The sequence below is a fragment of the Rana temporaria genome, chromosome 6 (assembly GCF_905171775.1).
Source record: "Rana temporaria chromosome 6, aRanTem1.1, whole genome shotgun sequence".
NCBI classification, from domain to species: domain Eukaryota; kingdom Metazoa; phylum Chordata; class Amphibia; order Anura; family Ranidae; genus Rana; species Rana temporaria.
Window position 1 is genome coordinate 96,159,150 of NC_053494.1, and position 18,651 is coordinate 96,177,800.

General features: G+C 41.0%; 1 protein-coding gene across 4 annotated transcripts in view; it reads left to right on the forward strand.

Moving 5' to 3' along the window:
* The window catches only part of RHBDF1 (rhomboid 5 homolog 1), a 202,584-nt gene that overhangs the window by 105,986 nt on the left and 77,947 nt on the right, over positions 1 to 18,651 (forward strand). For all 4 annotated transcript variants that reach the window (XM_040357023.1, XM_040357020.1, XM_040357021.1 and 1 more), the window contains 4 exons: positions 11,626 to 11,839; positions 12,612 to 12,818; positions 16,038 to 16,160; positions 17,933 to 18,099. In XM_040357023.1, the coding sequence (XP_040212957.1) occupies positions 11,626 to 11,839; positions 12,612 to 12,818; positions 16,038 to 16,160; positions 17,933 to 18,099 (711 nt within the window). The remainder of the gene's footprint in view (positions 1 to 11,625; positions 11,840 to 12,611; positions 12,819 to 16,037; positions 16,161 to 17,932; positions 18,100 to 18,651) is intronic.

Sequence of the window (18,651 nt, forward strand, 5' to 3'; positions counted from 1 at the left end):
CTATAAACCTGTTCTTCATTATTTCTATTTGAGAATAATAAGGGTGATTCATCTGCCATCTACTGTAAATTTAATCTCACCTAGTCACAAGAAATTGTTTGTTAGGTTCTGTTTTTTAAAGATCTCCGGTAGCTTTTAAACTGTTCCTTTAACAAAACCCAAATTTAATTTTACAGAAAACAAGCCACTCTGTGTCACAAAATGGTTTCTAAACATCACAAAGCTCCAACAATCCTTGTGCTGTGGAACAATAAATAACATGGTCTACGTGGGCTTTCTTAACTTTCTAAACATCACCTTTACATCTGCACATGATGGTCAGATATAGGTATTACAACTAAAATAGCTAATAACTAGTTATCCATTGTCTATCCAGGGTAATCCCCTTCCCTTTTTCTTTCCCTGCCCTTTTTTTCCCCTATCCCCCCCCCCCTTTAAAAAAAAATATTTGTTTTTTGTTTATACTGAGAAAATAAAAAAATGGATAGGGCGATCCCAGATACAGCAAGCGGGGGTGGTCCCCCTGCTCGCTGCAATACCGGCATGGTATCCTCCCTAGGGATGCAGGGAGGGTGATATGTAGGATATGATTATTATTTTGTGATTCAGTATTTTAACATATCTGCTATGTAATTGTTTATATATGATTGTTATGAGAATCTGGACTCGCCCTTGGTGGTAGAAATAAAGTATTTGAAAGAAAAAAGAAAGTAAATTTGACATTATTTGTTTCTCTGGAGCTATGACTCAACAGCGATGACCTGTGTGGTCAGAAGTGTGCATTTTGCAAAGAGGTTAATATAGGCCCCCCTTAAACATTTGTGGTCAGTGGTAAGTTCCACCTTATCTGATGTTCAGTGGCTGCTTTGGCGACAACCAGGTCAGACAGTAGAGTGTTAGATGTTGACTTTGACAATAGTCAGAACAAACAACAATCAAGTGTGAGCTACCAGTACGGAGATTTTGGTGAGGTCTGGAAAGAGGGTGAAGTTGAAGTCAAGGTTGGCTGTGATAAGAGTAGAAGTGAGGTCCATTAGGGAAATTACGGTAGCAAGGGCAAGAGGATAATATATAAAAATCTCCTGAATGACTCTCTCGACGCTCACAATCGGGTTTGGGAATTGTGGGACCAGTTAGAATCTGCTTCAACCTGAGTCTCCCTACATTGGAGATGCCCGAGTGGACAGTGACTTTAGATTCCGGTTGGGTCCTGACATAGATGGGTGCTCTATCTTTTTTTTTTTCTCTTCTCCTTTATTTCTTTTTAGTTCCCCAGTATTTTCAATTTTTTTTTGAACACTGTTCATTTCAGTTCCTCATTCGGCCCATCATTGGATGGTTGTAACGTTGTAGTACTACTCTAGCTCCGCTTGTAATTATTGGTCTCTATACTGTTACACAGGGCCTTTTTTTATTTCCTTTGCAGGGTTAATGTGCCTTACCATAATTTCATGAGCAATTGCATTGCACTTATTGTTGTATGACATGTATACTGTTTTGTATCTCTTTGTTCTTTTTACTTTTGAAACTATTTTTAATTTTTACTATTGAAACTATTAAAACTGTCAGTTTAAAAAAAAAAAAATCTCCTATAGAGATTTCCTATAGATCCCCTATAGAACAAACAGATTGTATGACAGTTGGTATGCCCTGTAAGTAACAGAAGTTTTAAAGACAACAAAGCCAGTTTTAGGCTGCACTGACATATGCTCACTTACTTGTAAAACATGCTGATGAGAATATCTAGCGTACTGTAAGGCCCCGTACACACGGCCGAGGAACTCGACGTGCCAAACACATCGAGTTCCTCGGCCAGTTCAGCCCTGAAGCCGCCGAGGACCTCGACGGGCCGAGTTCTCCCATAGAACAACGAGGAAATAGAGAACATGTTCTCTATTTCCTCGCCGAGGTCCTCGTCGGCTTCCTCGGCCTGAGGCCCCGTACACACGACCAGTTTCCTCGGCAGAATTCAGCTTCCGACCGAGTTTCTGGCTGAATTCTGCCGAGAAACCCGGCCGTGTGTACACTTTCGGCCGAGAAAGCTGACGAGGAGCTCGACGAGGAAATAGAGAACATGTTCTCTATTTCCTCGTTGTTCTATGGGAGCTCTCGGCCCGCCGAGCTCCTCGGCGGCTTCAGGGCTGAACTGGCCGAGGAACTCGATGTGTTTGGCACGTCGAGTTCCTCGGCCGTGTGTACGGGGCCTGAGTGGTCATGGCAGCCATGGACGGCTACATTTCCCACATTGCCTCCCTTTAGGAGTGTCCTCTCTAATTTGTGTTGGCTGACTACCACTCTAGAAAGTTTGCTTTGAACCTGAGCCTAGACTTTGGACATGTGGTTGGTCCAATTACCTTAGAAACATTGGTATATGATTGTTTAGACTTAGAGTATACTTGTTATACACATAAAGAAAGGCAAGGTACCCAAGGAGACGTGAGAAATTAATGTTATCAAAATGCATAGTACTTTGCACAATAGAGTGGTATGCAGATGACAAGTATACATTTATGTTTAGACTACTGACCAAAGGATGTAGAACACTCCCATGTTTTTAGTTTGTATTGTAATTTGTACAGATTAATCTCTCAGTGCACTCTGAAATTAAAGCATAGAACAAATAAGAGAAGCGTGGAGTGCTCTAAAATTTCCTGGTAGAGGGCTGCACTTACTTTTTACTTAATAAAAAAGAGTGGACCAACAGCAGCAGATGACACGACTCCCAAAATCATTATTGACTGTGGAAACTTTTTGGCATTAGTGTGAGGAATAGGCCTCATCATTGGTATTAGTGGGAGCAATAGTACCCCAATATTGGTGTCATTGGAAGCAATAGTGGCCCACTGTTGGTTTCAGTGGAAGGAATAGTGCCCCATAAGTGGTGTTGGTGGCAAGAACAGTGCCCCATTGTTGGTATTAGTGGAAGTAATAATGCTCCATCTTTGATGTCAGTGGGAGGGATAGTGTTCCAACATGTATATCAGTAGAAGGAAGTATGACCCCCTCATTGGTGCCAGTGGAAGAATTCAGGCCCCGCTGTTGTTGTCAATGAGAGGAATTAAGCCCCACTGTTGGTGTCGGTGGAAATAATGATCCCTTATCATTGGTGTCAGTAGGAGGAAACAATGGCTTGTATCAATGAGAGGAATAGTGTCCCAAGGGCCGCAAAGGCAATAAAAGAGTCGCATCCGGCCCTCAGGCCACAGTTTGGAGACCACTACTCTACAGTGGTGAGCTATAAAAGTCTCTATTATGTTTCTTATATAAATTATAAGTGCTCTCAATTTTGTGGCTGGATTTATTTGGTACCTTTTAACACAGAATATTGTGTTTGTGTATACTAAATAAATGTATTTTTATTGAAAATATAGATTTCCTAAACATTTGTGAAGATTTCCATTTCACAGTAAATTGCTATTTTATTTTTTATCACACAACTACTTTTTTCATCCTGCACTGCATGCATAATATGTGATCAAGTTTTACCCAATTAAGTATTTGAAAATAATATACAAACTGTATTGCATGTATTTTTGCTACTAAAATGACTGCTACATTCTGGCTGATGTGAACCGTGGGTTTGTGTGAGGTGTTTGTTAAGGAGAGCAGGAAAAGGATTTTTTCTGAAACTTTCGTATTTAAAATTATAAATAAAGTATTATTCATGTTGGTGATTTGAATATTTTGAAATAGAATTTATTATAAGATAACATAATGAATGCATGTAAAATAAACAATTTAACTTTGTGATTTTGCTGTGTATAATTGTGTTTGGTTTGTAATTCAGTGTTGATGATTTGCTTTATTTGGGCTTATTTTTATCTTTCCTGCACCTCCAATAAAATGTCTACTGCAGATGTCATCAGAAAACGGAATATTTAAAGACTTTACTCTAAAGTTTATTTTCACTTTAATAAATATTTTACCTTTGTGCTGTATTAAAAAAGGCTTAAAGGTTACAGATGTTAAACTAGTAAAGAAAAAGTAATTGCAGAATAGGGCTGCTGCTGGGATGTGTGACAAATTCTAGGGATTTGGTGTTGGGACCGCTCCCTGAGAACTTTGTGTAACGAATGTTAAGTCAGAACAGATAATCAGTTTCATAATAGTTATAGTCTATTAGCTGGATTCACGTAGATGTGCCTAACGTTAGGCAGGCGTAGCGTATCTCATATACGCTACGCCGCCGTAAGTTAGAGAGGCAAGTGCTGTATTAACAAAGGACTTGTGTCCTAAGTTACGGCGGCGTATCGTAAATGTGCTGGCCTAAGCGCGCCGAATTCAAATTGTGAAGAGGTAGGCGTGTTTTATCCTAATAAATCGTGACCCGGCGTGATTGACGTTTTGAACGAAAAGGCGCATACGCCGTCCGTGGGCATATCCCAGTGCGCATGCTCCAAATTACGCAGCAAAGACTTATCGGTTTCGACGTGAGCGTAAATTACGCCCAGCCCCATTCACGGATGACTTACGCAAACGACGTAAAAATTAAAAAATTTTACGCGGTTCCGACGTCCATACTTAACATTGGCTGTGCCATCTTTTTGGTGGAATAACTTTAGGCCTAAAAAAAAGCCTTACGTAAACGGCGTATCTTTACTGCGACGGGCAAACTTACGTTTGTGAATAGGCGTATCTCGCTGATTTACGCATTCTAGGCGTAAATCAGCGTACACGCCCCTAGTGGCCGGCGTAAATAGACAGCTAAGATACAACGTCGCCGGTGGTCGTATCTTAGCTAGATTTAAGTGTATCTCAATTTGAGAATACACTTAAATATACGACGGCGCAGATTCAGAGTTACGACGGCCTATCTACTGATACGCCGGCGTAACTCTTCCTGAATCTGGCTATATGTTTGCAGATACTGACCAAAATCCACATCTTTGCAGTAAATTAATTTTAGAGTATAGGCCCACTTTAATAAATGTTTGTGCATTTAAAATATTATCTGCTACCAAAAATGTATTGAATAGTGTCTTTTTTTTTTCTTTACAAATAATTCTGGTGAGCAAAAAAAAAACATTTGTTTTGTTAGAAACCTGTTGTTCAGTATTTCCTCCCTAATAGCATCAATGTTATATAAAGGTCTAAAAGGCGAGCAGAACATATATCAAAAATTCACCAGCTTTACAGCAGTCGTGCATTCCATTGGCAGAAAAGAAACCTTCCGTCATGCTGGCTTTATTCTACAGCTGTCATATTTGTTCTTTTACATGTTGGGGGAGCCATACTCCTGGTCCCCTCAGATGCAAGTGCTGCAGGTCTCATGAACCCCAGCACTACGGTCACAACTCTGGCACCTTTTCTTTAGGCCATTCATAAAACTGAGCCTGGGGATGTGTGTTTTGTAAATGGCCTGGAGGAGAGGGGGGAACGCGACGGTTGTTTTGGGGTCTATGAGACCTGCAGAGTTTACAGCATGTGAAAGAACAGAAATGACAGCTGTATAATAAAGCCAGTATAACAAATGTATTTTCTGCCAACGGAATGTATAAATGCTGTAATACTAATAATTTCTCTGTGCCTGGCGTTGGGTTTTAAGATAATACATTTTAAAAACATAAAATCAGCATACTGTTCACCTTATGATTTAAAGATTTTTCCACATTACATCCAGACGGGGGGCAAACTTAGTTCCTTATCAAGCAATTCATCTTTCTTGTTCAGCAGTGCAGCTTCCTTTGTCACTCCTCCACTACCAGACTCCTTATTGGAATTAGCATTATTGCCTCTGTCCAGTGAGCAGTTAAAGTGGTTTTAACCACTTACAGACCGGAAGATTTTCTCCCTTAATGACCAGGCCGTTTTTTTGCAATAAGGCACTATGTGCTTTAACTGACAATTGCGCAGTCCTTCAACGCTGTACCCAAACAAAATGTACGTCCTTTTTTCCCACAAATAGAGCTTTGTTTTGGTGGTATTTGATTACCTCTGTGTTTTTTTTTTTTGCACTATAAACAAAGAAAGAGCCAATTTCGACACTATTTTGGGACCATTGTCATTTATACAGCGATCAGTGCTATAAAAATGCACTGATTACTTTATAAATGTCACTGGCAGGAAAGGGGTTAACACTAGGGGGTGATCAACTGTGGGGGGATGGGACTCACTGGGGGAATGGACCGATTGCTCTTCCTGATTAGAAGGAACAGACGATTTGTCCCTCCTCTACTTTCAGAACGGGGTTCACACACACACATCCCCGTTCTGGCTCTTGTGCCCGTGATCGCGGGTGGCTGGCGGTTCATCGCCCTTAACCCCTTCCTTACCGGCGCATTGTAAAATGACGCCGGCAGGAACCCTCCCTCAATCCGGGTGGACGTCATATGATGTCCTTTGGTGGAGCTGCGGTGGCTCAACGCGATTGGCACTGCGCTGACAAGCCATTCACCTCTGCAGCTAGGGGTTCGGATCCCGGTCTCGGCTACATGTGAATTGAGTTTGGTGGTCTCAGCCCGGCTCCCGGTGGGTGTGCTATGCGAGGTAAGCCTGCGCTTAGTACGCCCACCCCCCTCCCACAAAAACCACCACACTTACACGCACTCGAAATTGGGTTAACATCACGCACTTTGACCACGCGGTCTCTAAAAAGAGAGGCGAAGGACTAACGGGGCTGGTTGAGCGGGCTAGATCCTCTCACTCCCTTATAGGGAGTCCCTCTGCCCCGTTGGGCTTCAAAGCGGAGCAGGTAGGGCGGGCTGTGTGGGAGGACCCCCTCACACACCTGCCATTGCCACCCGGGGCATGGAGAAAGGTGGCAGATTGCCTCTGGGGGAGGCCTGCCTACTCCCAACTCCTGCAGTCCGGCTCCTCTCTCGAGTACACGCACAAAATACACTTTAAAAAAAAAAAAAAAAAAATATGATGTCCTTTGTTCCCGGCGATCTAGGGCGCGTCCGCGCGCGCCCGCGGCACGGGTGCCCGGCAGCCGCGATTGCCGCCGAACACCCGCAATTGCCAGTGATCACGGCAGGAGTGTGGATCTGTGTGTGTAAACACACGGATCACCTCCTGTCAAAGGTGAGGAGACCAATGCTGTGTTCACAGTACAGAGGAACACACATTGGTCTCCTTCCCTTGTGAGTCCCCTCCCCCTACAGTTAGAACACACTTTAGGGAACATTTTAACCCCTTCAGCGCCCCCTGGTGGTTAACCCCTTCCCTGCCAGTCACATTTACACAGTAATTAGTGCATATTTATAGCACTAATCGCTGTATAAATGTGAATGGTCCCAAAAACGTGCCAAAAGTGTCCGATGTGTTCGCCGCAATGCCAACACTAGTAAAAACATTAATAAAATAAAAATGCCATAAATCTATCACCTATATTGTAGACGCTATAACTTTTGCGCAAACCAATTAATATACGATTATTGCGATTTTTTTTACCAAAAATATGTTGAAGAATACGTATCGGCCTAAACTGAGGAAAAAAAAGTTTTTTAAAAAAGAATTGTGATATTTATTAAATAAAAAAGTTAAAAATATTGTGTTTTTAAAAAAAATTGTCGCTCTTCTTTTGTTTATAGCGCAAAAAATAAAAACCGCAGAGATTATCAAATACCACCAAGCGAAAGCTCTAACATAAAGATTTAGTTTGGGTATAGTGTTACATGACCATGCAATTGTCATTCAAAGTGCAACAGCGCTGAAAACTAAAAATTGGTCTGAACAGGAAGGGGGTGAAAATGCCCTGTATGGAAGGGGTTAAAGGTGCTGACGTACACCTACGGTGATTCATAGGATTGTGCCAACCTGCTGCAGTATAGTGACGGTGGCTGGTCGGCAAGTGGTTAAATCTTATTTTTATTTTTATAACAAACATGTTATACTTGCCTGCTCTGTGAAGCTTCAATCCTCTTCTTTCCGGTTCCCCATCAGTGCTCCTGACTCCTCCCCCTTGACAGGTGCCCCCAGAGAGAGCTGCTTGCCCTGGGGGCACCACTGCGTGCTCACTCTATAAGACACATAGAGCCGCGGCTCGGCCCCGCTCAACTCGCTCTCTCCTTATTGGCTCACGTGCTATAATTGACAGCAGTGGGAGCCAATGAGGAGGGAGAGTCCTGGGACAGCCGAGGCTATCGTGTACATCGCTGGATTGGAGGGAGCTCAGGTAAGGATTGGGGGGCTGGGGGGGGGGGGGGGGGGCGGGCTATTGCACACAGAAAGTTTTTTTCCTTTATGCATTAAAAAATTCAGCCTTTAGAACCACTTTAATGTCTGACCTAAGGAAGAGTAAAGTGTTGTGTCAACAGGCTTGTGTTGATGATACAGGTTTGACATTAATTTGAGACACTTCTGAGATAATTCAGAGTTTGTTGACCTGCAGTTAACCTTTTTCTGTCCTATATTTGACCTGCTTTAGATGGGTTTTGTAACACTACAGGGAGTGCAGAATTATTAGGCAAATGAGTATTTTGACCACATCATCCTCTTTATGCATGTTGTCTTACTCCAAGCTGTATAGGCTCGAAAGCCTACTACCAATTAAGCATATTAGGTGATGTACATCTCTGTAATGAGAAGGTGTGTGGTCTAATGACATCAACACCCTATATCAGGTGTGCATAATTATTAGGCAACTTCCTTTCCTTTGGCAAAATGGATCAAAAGAAGGACTTGACAGGCTCAGAAAAGTCAAAAATAGTGAGATATCTTGCAGAGGGATGCAGCACTCTTAAAATTGCAAAGCTTCTGAAGCGTGATCATCGAACAATCAAGCGTTTCATTCAAAATAGTCAACAGGGTCGCAAGAAGCGTGTGGAAAAACCAAGGCGCAAAATAACTGCCCATGAACTGAGAAAAGTCAAGCGTGCAGCTGCCAACATGCCACTTGCCACCAGTTTGGCCATATTTCAGAGCTGCAACATCACTGGAGTGCCCAAAAGCACAAGGTGTGCAATACTCAGAGACATGGCCAAGGTAAGAAAGGCTGAAAGACGACCACCACTGAACAAGACACACAAGCTGAAACGTCAAGACTGGGCCAAGAAATATCTCAAGACTGATTTTTCTAAGGTTTTATGGACTGATGAAATGAGAGTGAGTCTTGATGGGCCAGATGGATGGGCCCGTGGCTGGATTGGTAAAGGGCAGAGAGCTCCAGTCCGACTCAGACGCCAGCAAGGTGGAGGTGGAGTACTGGTTTGGGCTGGTATCATCAAAGATGAGCTTGTGGGGCCTTTTCGGGTTGAGGATGGAGTCAAGCGCAACTCCCAGTCCTACTGCCAGTTTCTGGAAGACACCTTCTTCAAGCAGTGGTACTGGAAGAAGTCTGCATCCTTCAAGAAAAACATGATTTTCATGCAGAACAATGCTCCATCACACGCGTCCAAGTACTCCACAGCGTGGCTGGCAAGAAAGGGTATAAAAGAAGAAAAACTAATGACATTGCCTCCTTGTTCACCTGATCTGAACCCCATTGAGAACCTGTGGTCCATCATCAAATGTGAGATTTACAAGGAGGGAAAACAGTACACCTCTATGAACAGTGTCTGGGAGGCTGTGGTTGCTGCTGCACGCAATGTTGATGGTGAACAGATCAAAACACTGACAGAATCCATGGATGGCAGGCTTTTGAGTGTCCATGCAAAGAAAGGTGGCTATATTGGTCACTGATTTGTTTTTGTTTTGTTTTTGAATGTCAGAAATGTATATTTGTGAATGTTGAGATGTTATATTGGTTTCACTGGTAAAAATAAATAATTGAAATGGGTATACATTTTTTTTTTTGTTAACTTGCCTAATAATTATGCACAGTAATAGTAGTCACCTGCACACACAGATATCCCCCTAAAATAGCTAACACTAAAAACAAACTAAAAACTACTTCCAAAAATATTCAGCTTTGATATTAATGAGTTTTTTGGGTTCATTGAGAACATGGTTGTTGTTCAATAATAAAATGAATCCTCAAAAATACAACTTGCCTAATAATTCTGCACTACCTGTATAGACTCGTTTGAAGCAAGCAAAAGCCTATCAACACAGGCCCTAAATCTGACCCATCAAGCAGTAACATCAAACCAAGAAGTTTCTCTGGGCAAGGCCCATGGTTTCTCAGGACTAATTTCCCCTGAGAGGTGCTTTTCTGTCATGTTCTTTAACACTAGGTTGGTTTTTGGTGCCTTTCTCTTGGTCAAGGTATTTCCCCTGCTTTTTGCATTGCCTGTTTCTTCTTTTAGACTTGATTTCAGGCGTTGATTCCATCAGATACTCTATTGTTGTTGGTCTTTACATCATTTTTACCACTCCATGGCTGTTGCCAACCCCTCAGCTGGACAGCTTTTGAACATTTTGACAGTTTTAGAATGCCTTAATTCATGTGTGCCTCTAGTAAATCAACCCCAGCATATTTAAGTCCATTGAGGGACTTCTGTTTATTGGCCCTAGGAGTTGCTTGCTCACGAGGCAAGATGGGTAGAAAAGAGGTATTTTCTTTAGTTTGCCAGTGTCTCGACTCAAGTGTTATAAAACTCCCAAATTCCTATGTTCCTTAATTAGTTTGTTCTTTAAATCAACATTTTAGTCGCAGCCCATAGGAAGCTGAACCCAGAAAACAGTAATGCCGCATACACACCATCACTTTATGTAATGAAAAAAAACATCATTTTCTGTGAAGTAAAAAACAACGTTTTTTAAACTTCAATTTTCAAAGACGAAGTTGCCTACACACCATCGTTTTTTCACAATGCTCTAGCAAAGCGAGGTTACGTTCACCACTTTTTTCCATTGAAGCTCGCTTCATAAGTAGCTTCTGGGCATGCGTGGGTTTAAAAACGTCGTTTTAAACGTTGTTTTTTGCTACACACGGTCAATTTCTGTGAAGTAAAAAACAACGTTTTTAAAAACGACACATAAAATTGAAGCATGCTTCAATTTTTTTTGTTGTTTTTCACAAGACATAAAACAACGTTTTCCCCCACACACGTTCATTTAAAGTGACGTTTTTAAAAACGTTGTTTTTTTTCATCACATAAAGTGATGGTGTGTACGCGGCATAAGGCTAAAGTAGCAGTAGTGATCTCCCTGACTAAACTAGGCTTAAAGTGAACCTGTTCGTAGACATGCAATTAAACACTTTGAAATAAGCCCAATTCACCCCTGTAGCTATAGGGTTTGTGGAGAAATCAATTTTCAAAGTTCAATTCTTAACTTTTGTTTTATAAGAGCAGAACGTGACAACCTGCAATTCCTTAATGTAAACACATCAGATTTTTCCAAACAAGCTGACTTAAACCTGACTTTAGTGTTTTTTGTTGTAATCTTTGAGGAAATTTGAGAATTAATTACTTCACAATACAAGCAGCTAGAGAGGCGAACACGTCTTTATTTTAAAGCATTTTTACTGTTTGTTAAGAATAACAATACATGTGTGTATTTGAACTGCATATTTAGCTATTTTCACTATAATTTTCTCTCATTATGACAGTATAATATATGCATTCCTGCCTATGGTATATAATTGTGTTCACATATGCATCAGTTTTTATTCTTCTGTATAGTATCATGGTTCCTGTTCTACAGTTTTTAATGGCATCGCAAGGAGAAGGTAAAAATAAATTATCTTTACCACAATTCAATTTCTACTTTATGATTAGTATCTAATTTGTATTTTGTTAGGGGCACTGCTGACTGGTTTGGAGTAAGTAAAGAGAGCGACTCGTCTCATAAATGGCAGCGGAAGAGCCTTAGACATTGCAGCCAGAGATATGGAAAGTTGAAACCACAAGTTATCCGAGAAATGGACCTCCCTAGCCAAGACAACATATCTCTGACAAGTACAGAAACACCACCACCTCTTTATGTGGGATCAGCTCAGTTTAATATGCAAAAGGTATTATTCACACACTCTGTATTGACATTCTGCCTTTCCCTTTGAATATAAACTTTCAAACATTTACGTTCTTAAATAATAATAGTTTATGTATATAGACAACATACATTTTGATTCATTTTTGCGTTAACCAAAATTTAAACTTGAAAAAAACTAGGGCAATTTATAACAGTTATCATAAAAAATGGAAGTCACTTTCAGGTGTTTGGGAGCCAGAAGACGATGGGACCAAGACTTATTTTTACAGGAAAACTCAATTATTGAATGCATTTAAATACAAGTGCTTATGTTTCTGAGTTCTTTTTTTTTTTTAGTTTTCTTTTGCTGTGTGTCGGGGGAAAATGAAATAAAAATAATCATGTACTGTATGCAAACATGCAAATATGCAGTACATCTCTACTATAGATGCACATTTCTTTTAGTTTTACTCCTCTCATATGTTTATACCCCTTATGGATCTGAGCAATTGTATCATTTCTGCTCTGGACCCATTTACGCAATGATGTATATGGTATTCAACCTATGAAAATATGCTTGGGCAAATGTGCATTCTGTGTACCCATTTAAGCATGGCCACCTTTATCTATTTTATAAAATAAATGTATTTTGTCACGTCACTATAGGATAAAGTAATAAGGGGAGGCCACTACTTTATCCCTTCATACCTTCATTCCTTTATTTTCATTAGGAATAGCTATCAGAGCTGTATTTACAGATAATGTTAGGATTATTATATTATAGGTATTAATGATATTCATTTCTATATATGCAGATTATTGATCCGCTGGCACGAGGACGCGCTTTTCGAATGGTAGAAGACATAGATGGCTACAGTATGCCACATACACCTATTACACCAGGAGCAACTTCTCTCTGCTCATTTACCAGCTCAAGATCTGGATTCAGCCGATTTCCCCGGAGACGGAAAAAAGAGTCTGTGGCAAAAATGAGCTTTAGAGCTGCAGCAGCACTTGTGAAGGTAAGGTCCAAGACATTTTGTGATATTTCCACAAGTTCTGTGCATCTCAGATAATAGCAGTAAGATGTGCTTTTTGGAATGTTATACATTATTACCCATTTATTATATCCTTGTCTTAGTGTATTGGGTAAGTGTAATATAATTAAGCATATCGACATACTGTATATTTGTTTTAAATAACTCAGAGGAGTGATCACTCAATCCACTTTGTAGCTCCCAGTCATGTCCAGTGTTTCGGCAGATTAAACTTCTGTAAAGTCAAGTTGGCTCATCTCAACCACCCTCATTGTCACTTAGGGTTCAATCCCTGTGTAATTGCTGGTCAAGCTGTTCAAATCACAAAATTCCTTTTACTTAAGTGCATTTCAGCTGTCATTTAGTATAAAAGTAGGTTTCATGTACTATGCCATTGCAATTTTGTGGCTTCTGCTTTCAGCTGAGCTTCCAGTATCTCCTGTTAGGGCTCATGCACATTGGACATTATAAAAACACCAGTAGAGTTGTATTTCTCAGGCCTCGTACACACGACCGAGTTTCTCGGCAAAAACCAGCAAGAAACTTGCTGGGAGATATTTTTTTGCCGAGGAAACCGGCGACTCGACGAGCCAAAAAGATAGCATGTTCTCTATTTCCTTGATGGGAATGGAGAAAATTGGCTTGTCGAGTTTCTCGTCGGCTTCACAAGGAACTCGACGAGCAAAACGATGTGTTTCGCCCGTCGAGTTTCTCGGTCGTGTGTACGAGGCCTTAGGGTTTTCATCAAGAAAACATAAGCTATGGGATCTAAAATGTTTAAAAACTTTGGTCAGCCGCGTTTTACCACGTTTACTGACGTAAGGCCCCGTACACACGACCAGTTTCCTCGGCAGAATTCAGCTTCCGACCGAGTTTCTGGCTGAATTCTGCCGAGAAACCCGGCCGTGTGTACACTTTTGGCCGAGGAAGCCGACGAGGAGCTCGGCGAGGAAATAGAGAACATGTTCTCTATTTCCTTGTTGCTCTATGGGAGCTCTCGTCCCGCCGAGCTCCTCGGCGGCTTCAGTGCTGAACTGGCCGAGGAACTCGATGTGTTTGGCACGTCGAGTTCCTCGGCCGTGTGTACGAGGCCTTAGAGTGTTTTTACAGCTCAAAACCCACTTGTTCTGGTGTTTTTTTCCAGCCAGAAAAAGTCCCTTTAAAAAAACGCTGATAATAGCCTATGTGTCCATGAAAACACATAGGGCCAGATTCAGAAAGGAGATACAACGGCGTATCTCCGGATACGCCATCGTATCTCTGAGTGTGCGTGGTCGTAACTATGCGACTGATTCAGAGAATCAGTTACGCATAGATTTCCCTAAGATCCGACCGGCGTAAGTGTCTTACACCGTCGTATCTTAGGCTGCATATTTACGCTGGCCGCTAGGTGGCGCTTCCGTATAGTTACGTGATGAATATGCTAATTAGGTAGATACGACGATTCAGAAACGTACGTCCGGCCGGAGCATTTTTTTACGTTGTTTACGTTAAGCTTTTTTCGGCGTAAAGTTACCCCTGCTATATGAGGCGTAGCCAATGTTGAGTATGGACGTCGTTCACGCGTTGAGTTTTGAAAATGTTACGTCGTTTGCGTAAGTCGTTCGCAAATAGGGCTGTACGTAAGTTACGTTCATGTCTAAAGCAATGATGACTTGCGGCGTAATTTCGAGCATGCGCACTGGGATTTTTTCACGAACGGCGCATGCCGTCAAATATGTGGGGTCACAGTGAATTTGCATAAAACACGCCCACATCATCCCCATTCGAATTAGGTGGGCTTACGCCGACACACATACGTTACGCCGCCGTAACTAAGGGAGCAAGTTCTTTCTGCATACGGAACTTGCGCCCTAAGTTACGGCGGTGTACCGTATCTGAGATACGTTACGCCGCGCAGACAGATACTGCAATGTATCTGAATCCGGCCCATAGTCTAATGCACATGAGGCCTAAAAGCGAGCTTACACTACCAAGCAAGATCTGCTTTTTTAATCCATGCCCCCCAATCTCTGCTAAAACCTTGTAGTAAAAAAAAAAATACTTTACTCCAGCTTCCTTACTGTACTGGGTGACTAGACCATCCTTTTGGCAAGATCCTGGGAAATTCTGAATACCCTAAGTTTCATGAGAAGGTGTTCCAGCACAGTGCAGAAGAACATTTTCTTTATCCACTTTCGATATCTTCTTATTAAGCATCCGTTGGGGAGCTAGTTATACAGCATTTTTTGCATTCTATATTCTGGAGTGGATGACACTAGATGCTTATCTAAAATATTTTTCGCTGTGCAGGGTGAGGGTGGAAATCTCACAAACCAAATCCCAAGATAAATGAAAGTTGAAAATTTCTTGAACCCTGCCACATTAAACCCAAACCAAAGTAGTTTTGTATAGAGTTCAACTTTAAGGCATCAGGTGCTTCTGTGTTTCTTTAAAGGAGAAGTAAGGCCAAAGCTTGTTTGGCCCTACTTCTCCTATGGTGCACAGGAGTTCTGCACTCCTGTGACCTCTTTTCACTGGACAGTGGGCTAAAGCCCGCTGTCGGCTGTCGTCACTCACCTGGTCTAGGCTAGGGAATGATCCTGACTTTGCGCCACTGGAAGACTGAGCCAGCTGCTCCCTCCCCAGCTAAATGCTCCAGTGAGCATCGGAGGACCAGAGCAGAGAGCCACCAACTCACAGTTACTGCTTTCTGCTCAGAGTGGAGGGCAGAAATAAACAATCGGCTACGTTTGATCACTCAGTTCTCAGTGTAGAGGCAGCGGGAGACAGATGCAGCATCAGATTGATGCTGCATCCACCTAGGTGTGTATAAGGGTTTTTTTTTTTTTAAGTCTTCATACTTCTCTTTTAAGTGATGTGGCTCCTAAATCTTGGATTTATAATTTAGTGTGAAGTATGCAAGTGGAGAATGGGCAGAGGTTCTGAAACTATGACGGGGGATCTCACTGCTTGAGTCTACAAGGGATAAAAAAAAGCCATCAAATTACTCAATTCACCACATATTACTGAAATAATAATTTTAGGGTGGCCTGACCTTGGACAATGAAATTCGTTTGGATAATATTAGAGGTGTACTGCAGTGTACTATATATTTGTCAGAAGATGATGAAGCTATATTTCTAGTAACAGCACACCTGCCTCCATAAAGGAGAGGATGGGAAGTGTATAAACACTAACAAACATGCTAACCTTTCATTGTAGGGTCGATCGATAAAGGAAAGTACTTTACGAAGGATACATAGACGAAGCTTCACTCCAGTTAGTTTTCTAGAAGAAGACACCATGGATTTTCCTGATGAATTGGACACATCATTTTTCGCAAGGGTGAGAACTATTATTTCCTTGTCATTTCAGTTGTAAAGAAGTAGTAAAGTAGCAACACAGAAGTGTGAAAAAATGCAACACTCAATTGGACCCATATCTTTATTCTCATTGGCGTTGGCTTTGTTGATAAAGACCATCAGTGCTCTTGTAGGGAGGACACTTCTTAATTTAATACAGGTACAAGTTCTGATCATTTAGAAGAAAACAATAAAAAAATGATATCACACATTACTTACTACACTAGTTATGTATTTTTTTGGTTTTATGCATTACCTTTATAATTCAATCCGCAGTCTTTATCATTTTACAAAACCGGTAAGAATAATAATATTTCTTTGTTGAAGTATGGAAAACAGGGGTTATTCTCTAAACCATTCATAAATAAAACATCTCCAGATATAATTTTATCAAGTAGAAATGAATGACCACACACTGATGCTGTCACCAATGTAAAACCAGCTTTAAAGAGGAAGTAAACCCTGATGGGTTTTACTTCCTCTTTTGCTCCCTGCAAACCCTGCAAATTAAAAGCATAATGGGCTAGTATGCATCACATACTAGCTCTATATGTGACACTTACCTGCAAACAAATCCAGCGTTGTCCCCTGTGCAGGCTGCATCCATCTTCTCGGCCCTCTTCCTTCCGGGGACACGGACTCCGGCTCTTTGATTGGCCGGAGCCGCGTGACGGAGCCGTCAGTAACCGCACATGCTAGGGAAGAAACAGCATGGAGGTTCATTTCTTACCATTGCATGCGCCGATTACATCATCGGTGCACTACAAGTGAAATATTTCCACTACCTATAGGTAAGCCTTATTCTAGGCTTACCTATAGGTAAAATGAAGGAGGGAGGGTTTACAACCACTTTAAAGTAGTTCTAAAGCCTAAATATTTTTTTACCCTAAAGGATCACTAAAGGATTTTTTTTTTTTAGCTAAATAGCTTCCTTTACCTTACTGCAGTACTGGTTTCATGTCCTTATTGTTCGTTTTTGCTTTGAAGTTGCTGTAATTCTGCTGTGATCTCCACACTTCCTGGTTGTCTGGCTCCTTATAACCATCATACTGGGAGATTTTCACGGTGGTCTAAGCTGTCATTACTGTGTGTCTAAAACTCCTCAGAACCAATCAGATTCATTTTAAAAACAAAACACTGCCCTGGATTTGTTTGTTTTTGTTCTGTGGGTCTCTTTACTTCACATAAAAATGAAACCAGTTTAAAACCGAAAGTGAAACTAGAGGCACATTATATTTTAGAATTTAATCAATTTTTAATCATTTTTTAAAGGAATCAGTTAACTTTTATGTCTCTATACCCTGTAAACAGTCATTTCAGCAAAAAAAAATGTTTTCCTTTAGTGACCCTTTAATACATTCCCTTTTACATTTTAAAATCTTGACATGTTTGGTATCTATTTAATATTTTACCACATTATTATATTGTATTGGTATTGTATTGTTTTTGTATGCACTAACATTTATTTAAACATTCTTCTTGATATATGTCGACACAAATAATGTGCGAGATAAAAAACAGCCACCATTTTATTCTCTAGGGCCCCTGTGTTTCAGAAAATGTATAATGCTTGGGGGTTTAAAGCTAAAAAAAAATGCAGATTTTAAACATGTGTGTAAAAATAAAAAAAATTGCGGTTAATTGAATTTGAATATGCAAGAAAAGTCAAAATATTTCTCTTCCTTCTGCATTTATCAGTTTTATTAAATATTTGTATTTTTGCTCTGTTTTATAAATATGCTGTTTTATAAACAGGAAGGTGCTCTTCATGAAGATATGTCTAGTTACCCTGATGAAGTGTTTGAATCTCCTTCAGAGGCAGCCATCAAAGAGGCCGATAATACAGAAAAAGAAGAAGATGCTGAGGAACATACAGGGAGTGCCTTGGACAAAAGTGAATTAGAAAAAAGTCATTTAATGCTGTAGGTGGTCATTTAATTTACAGAAACTAAACAGTAATTTCCCCCTTCACTGGCATACCCCACCTTTAAGTACACAATGGGGGTTATTTACGAAAGGCAAATCCACTTTGCACTTAAAAGTGCAAAGTGCACATGAAATTGCACTGAAAGTGCACTCGGAAATGCAGTCACTGTAGATCCGAGGGGGACATGCAAGGGCAATAAAAAACAGCATTTTAGTGTGCACATGATTGGATGATAAATTCAGCAGAGCTTCCCCTCATTTTAGATCTACCCCTCATATTTACAACAACTGCACTTCCAAGTGTACTTTCATTGTAATTTCAAGTGCACTTTGCACTTATTGGGGCAGATCCACAAAGATCTGCCCCGGCGCAGCGTATCAGAGATACGCTACGCCGCCGTAACTTACTTGTGTTATCTTCGAATCCTTAAAGATTTTGCGCCGCAAGTTACGACGGCGTAGTCTATCTCTGGCGGCGGAATTCAAATCGGCGATTAGGGGGCGTGTTTTATTTAAATGAAGCGCGTCCCCACGTCGAATGAACGTTT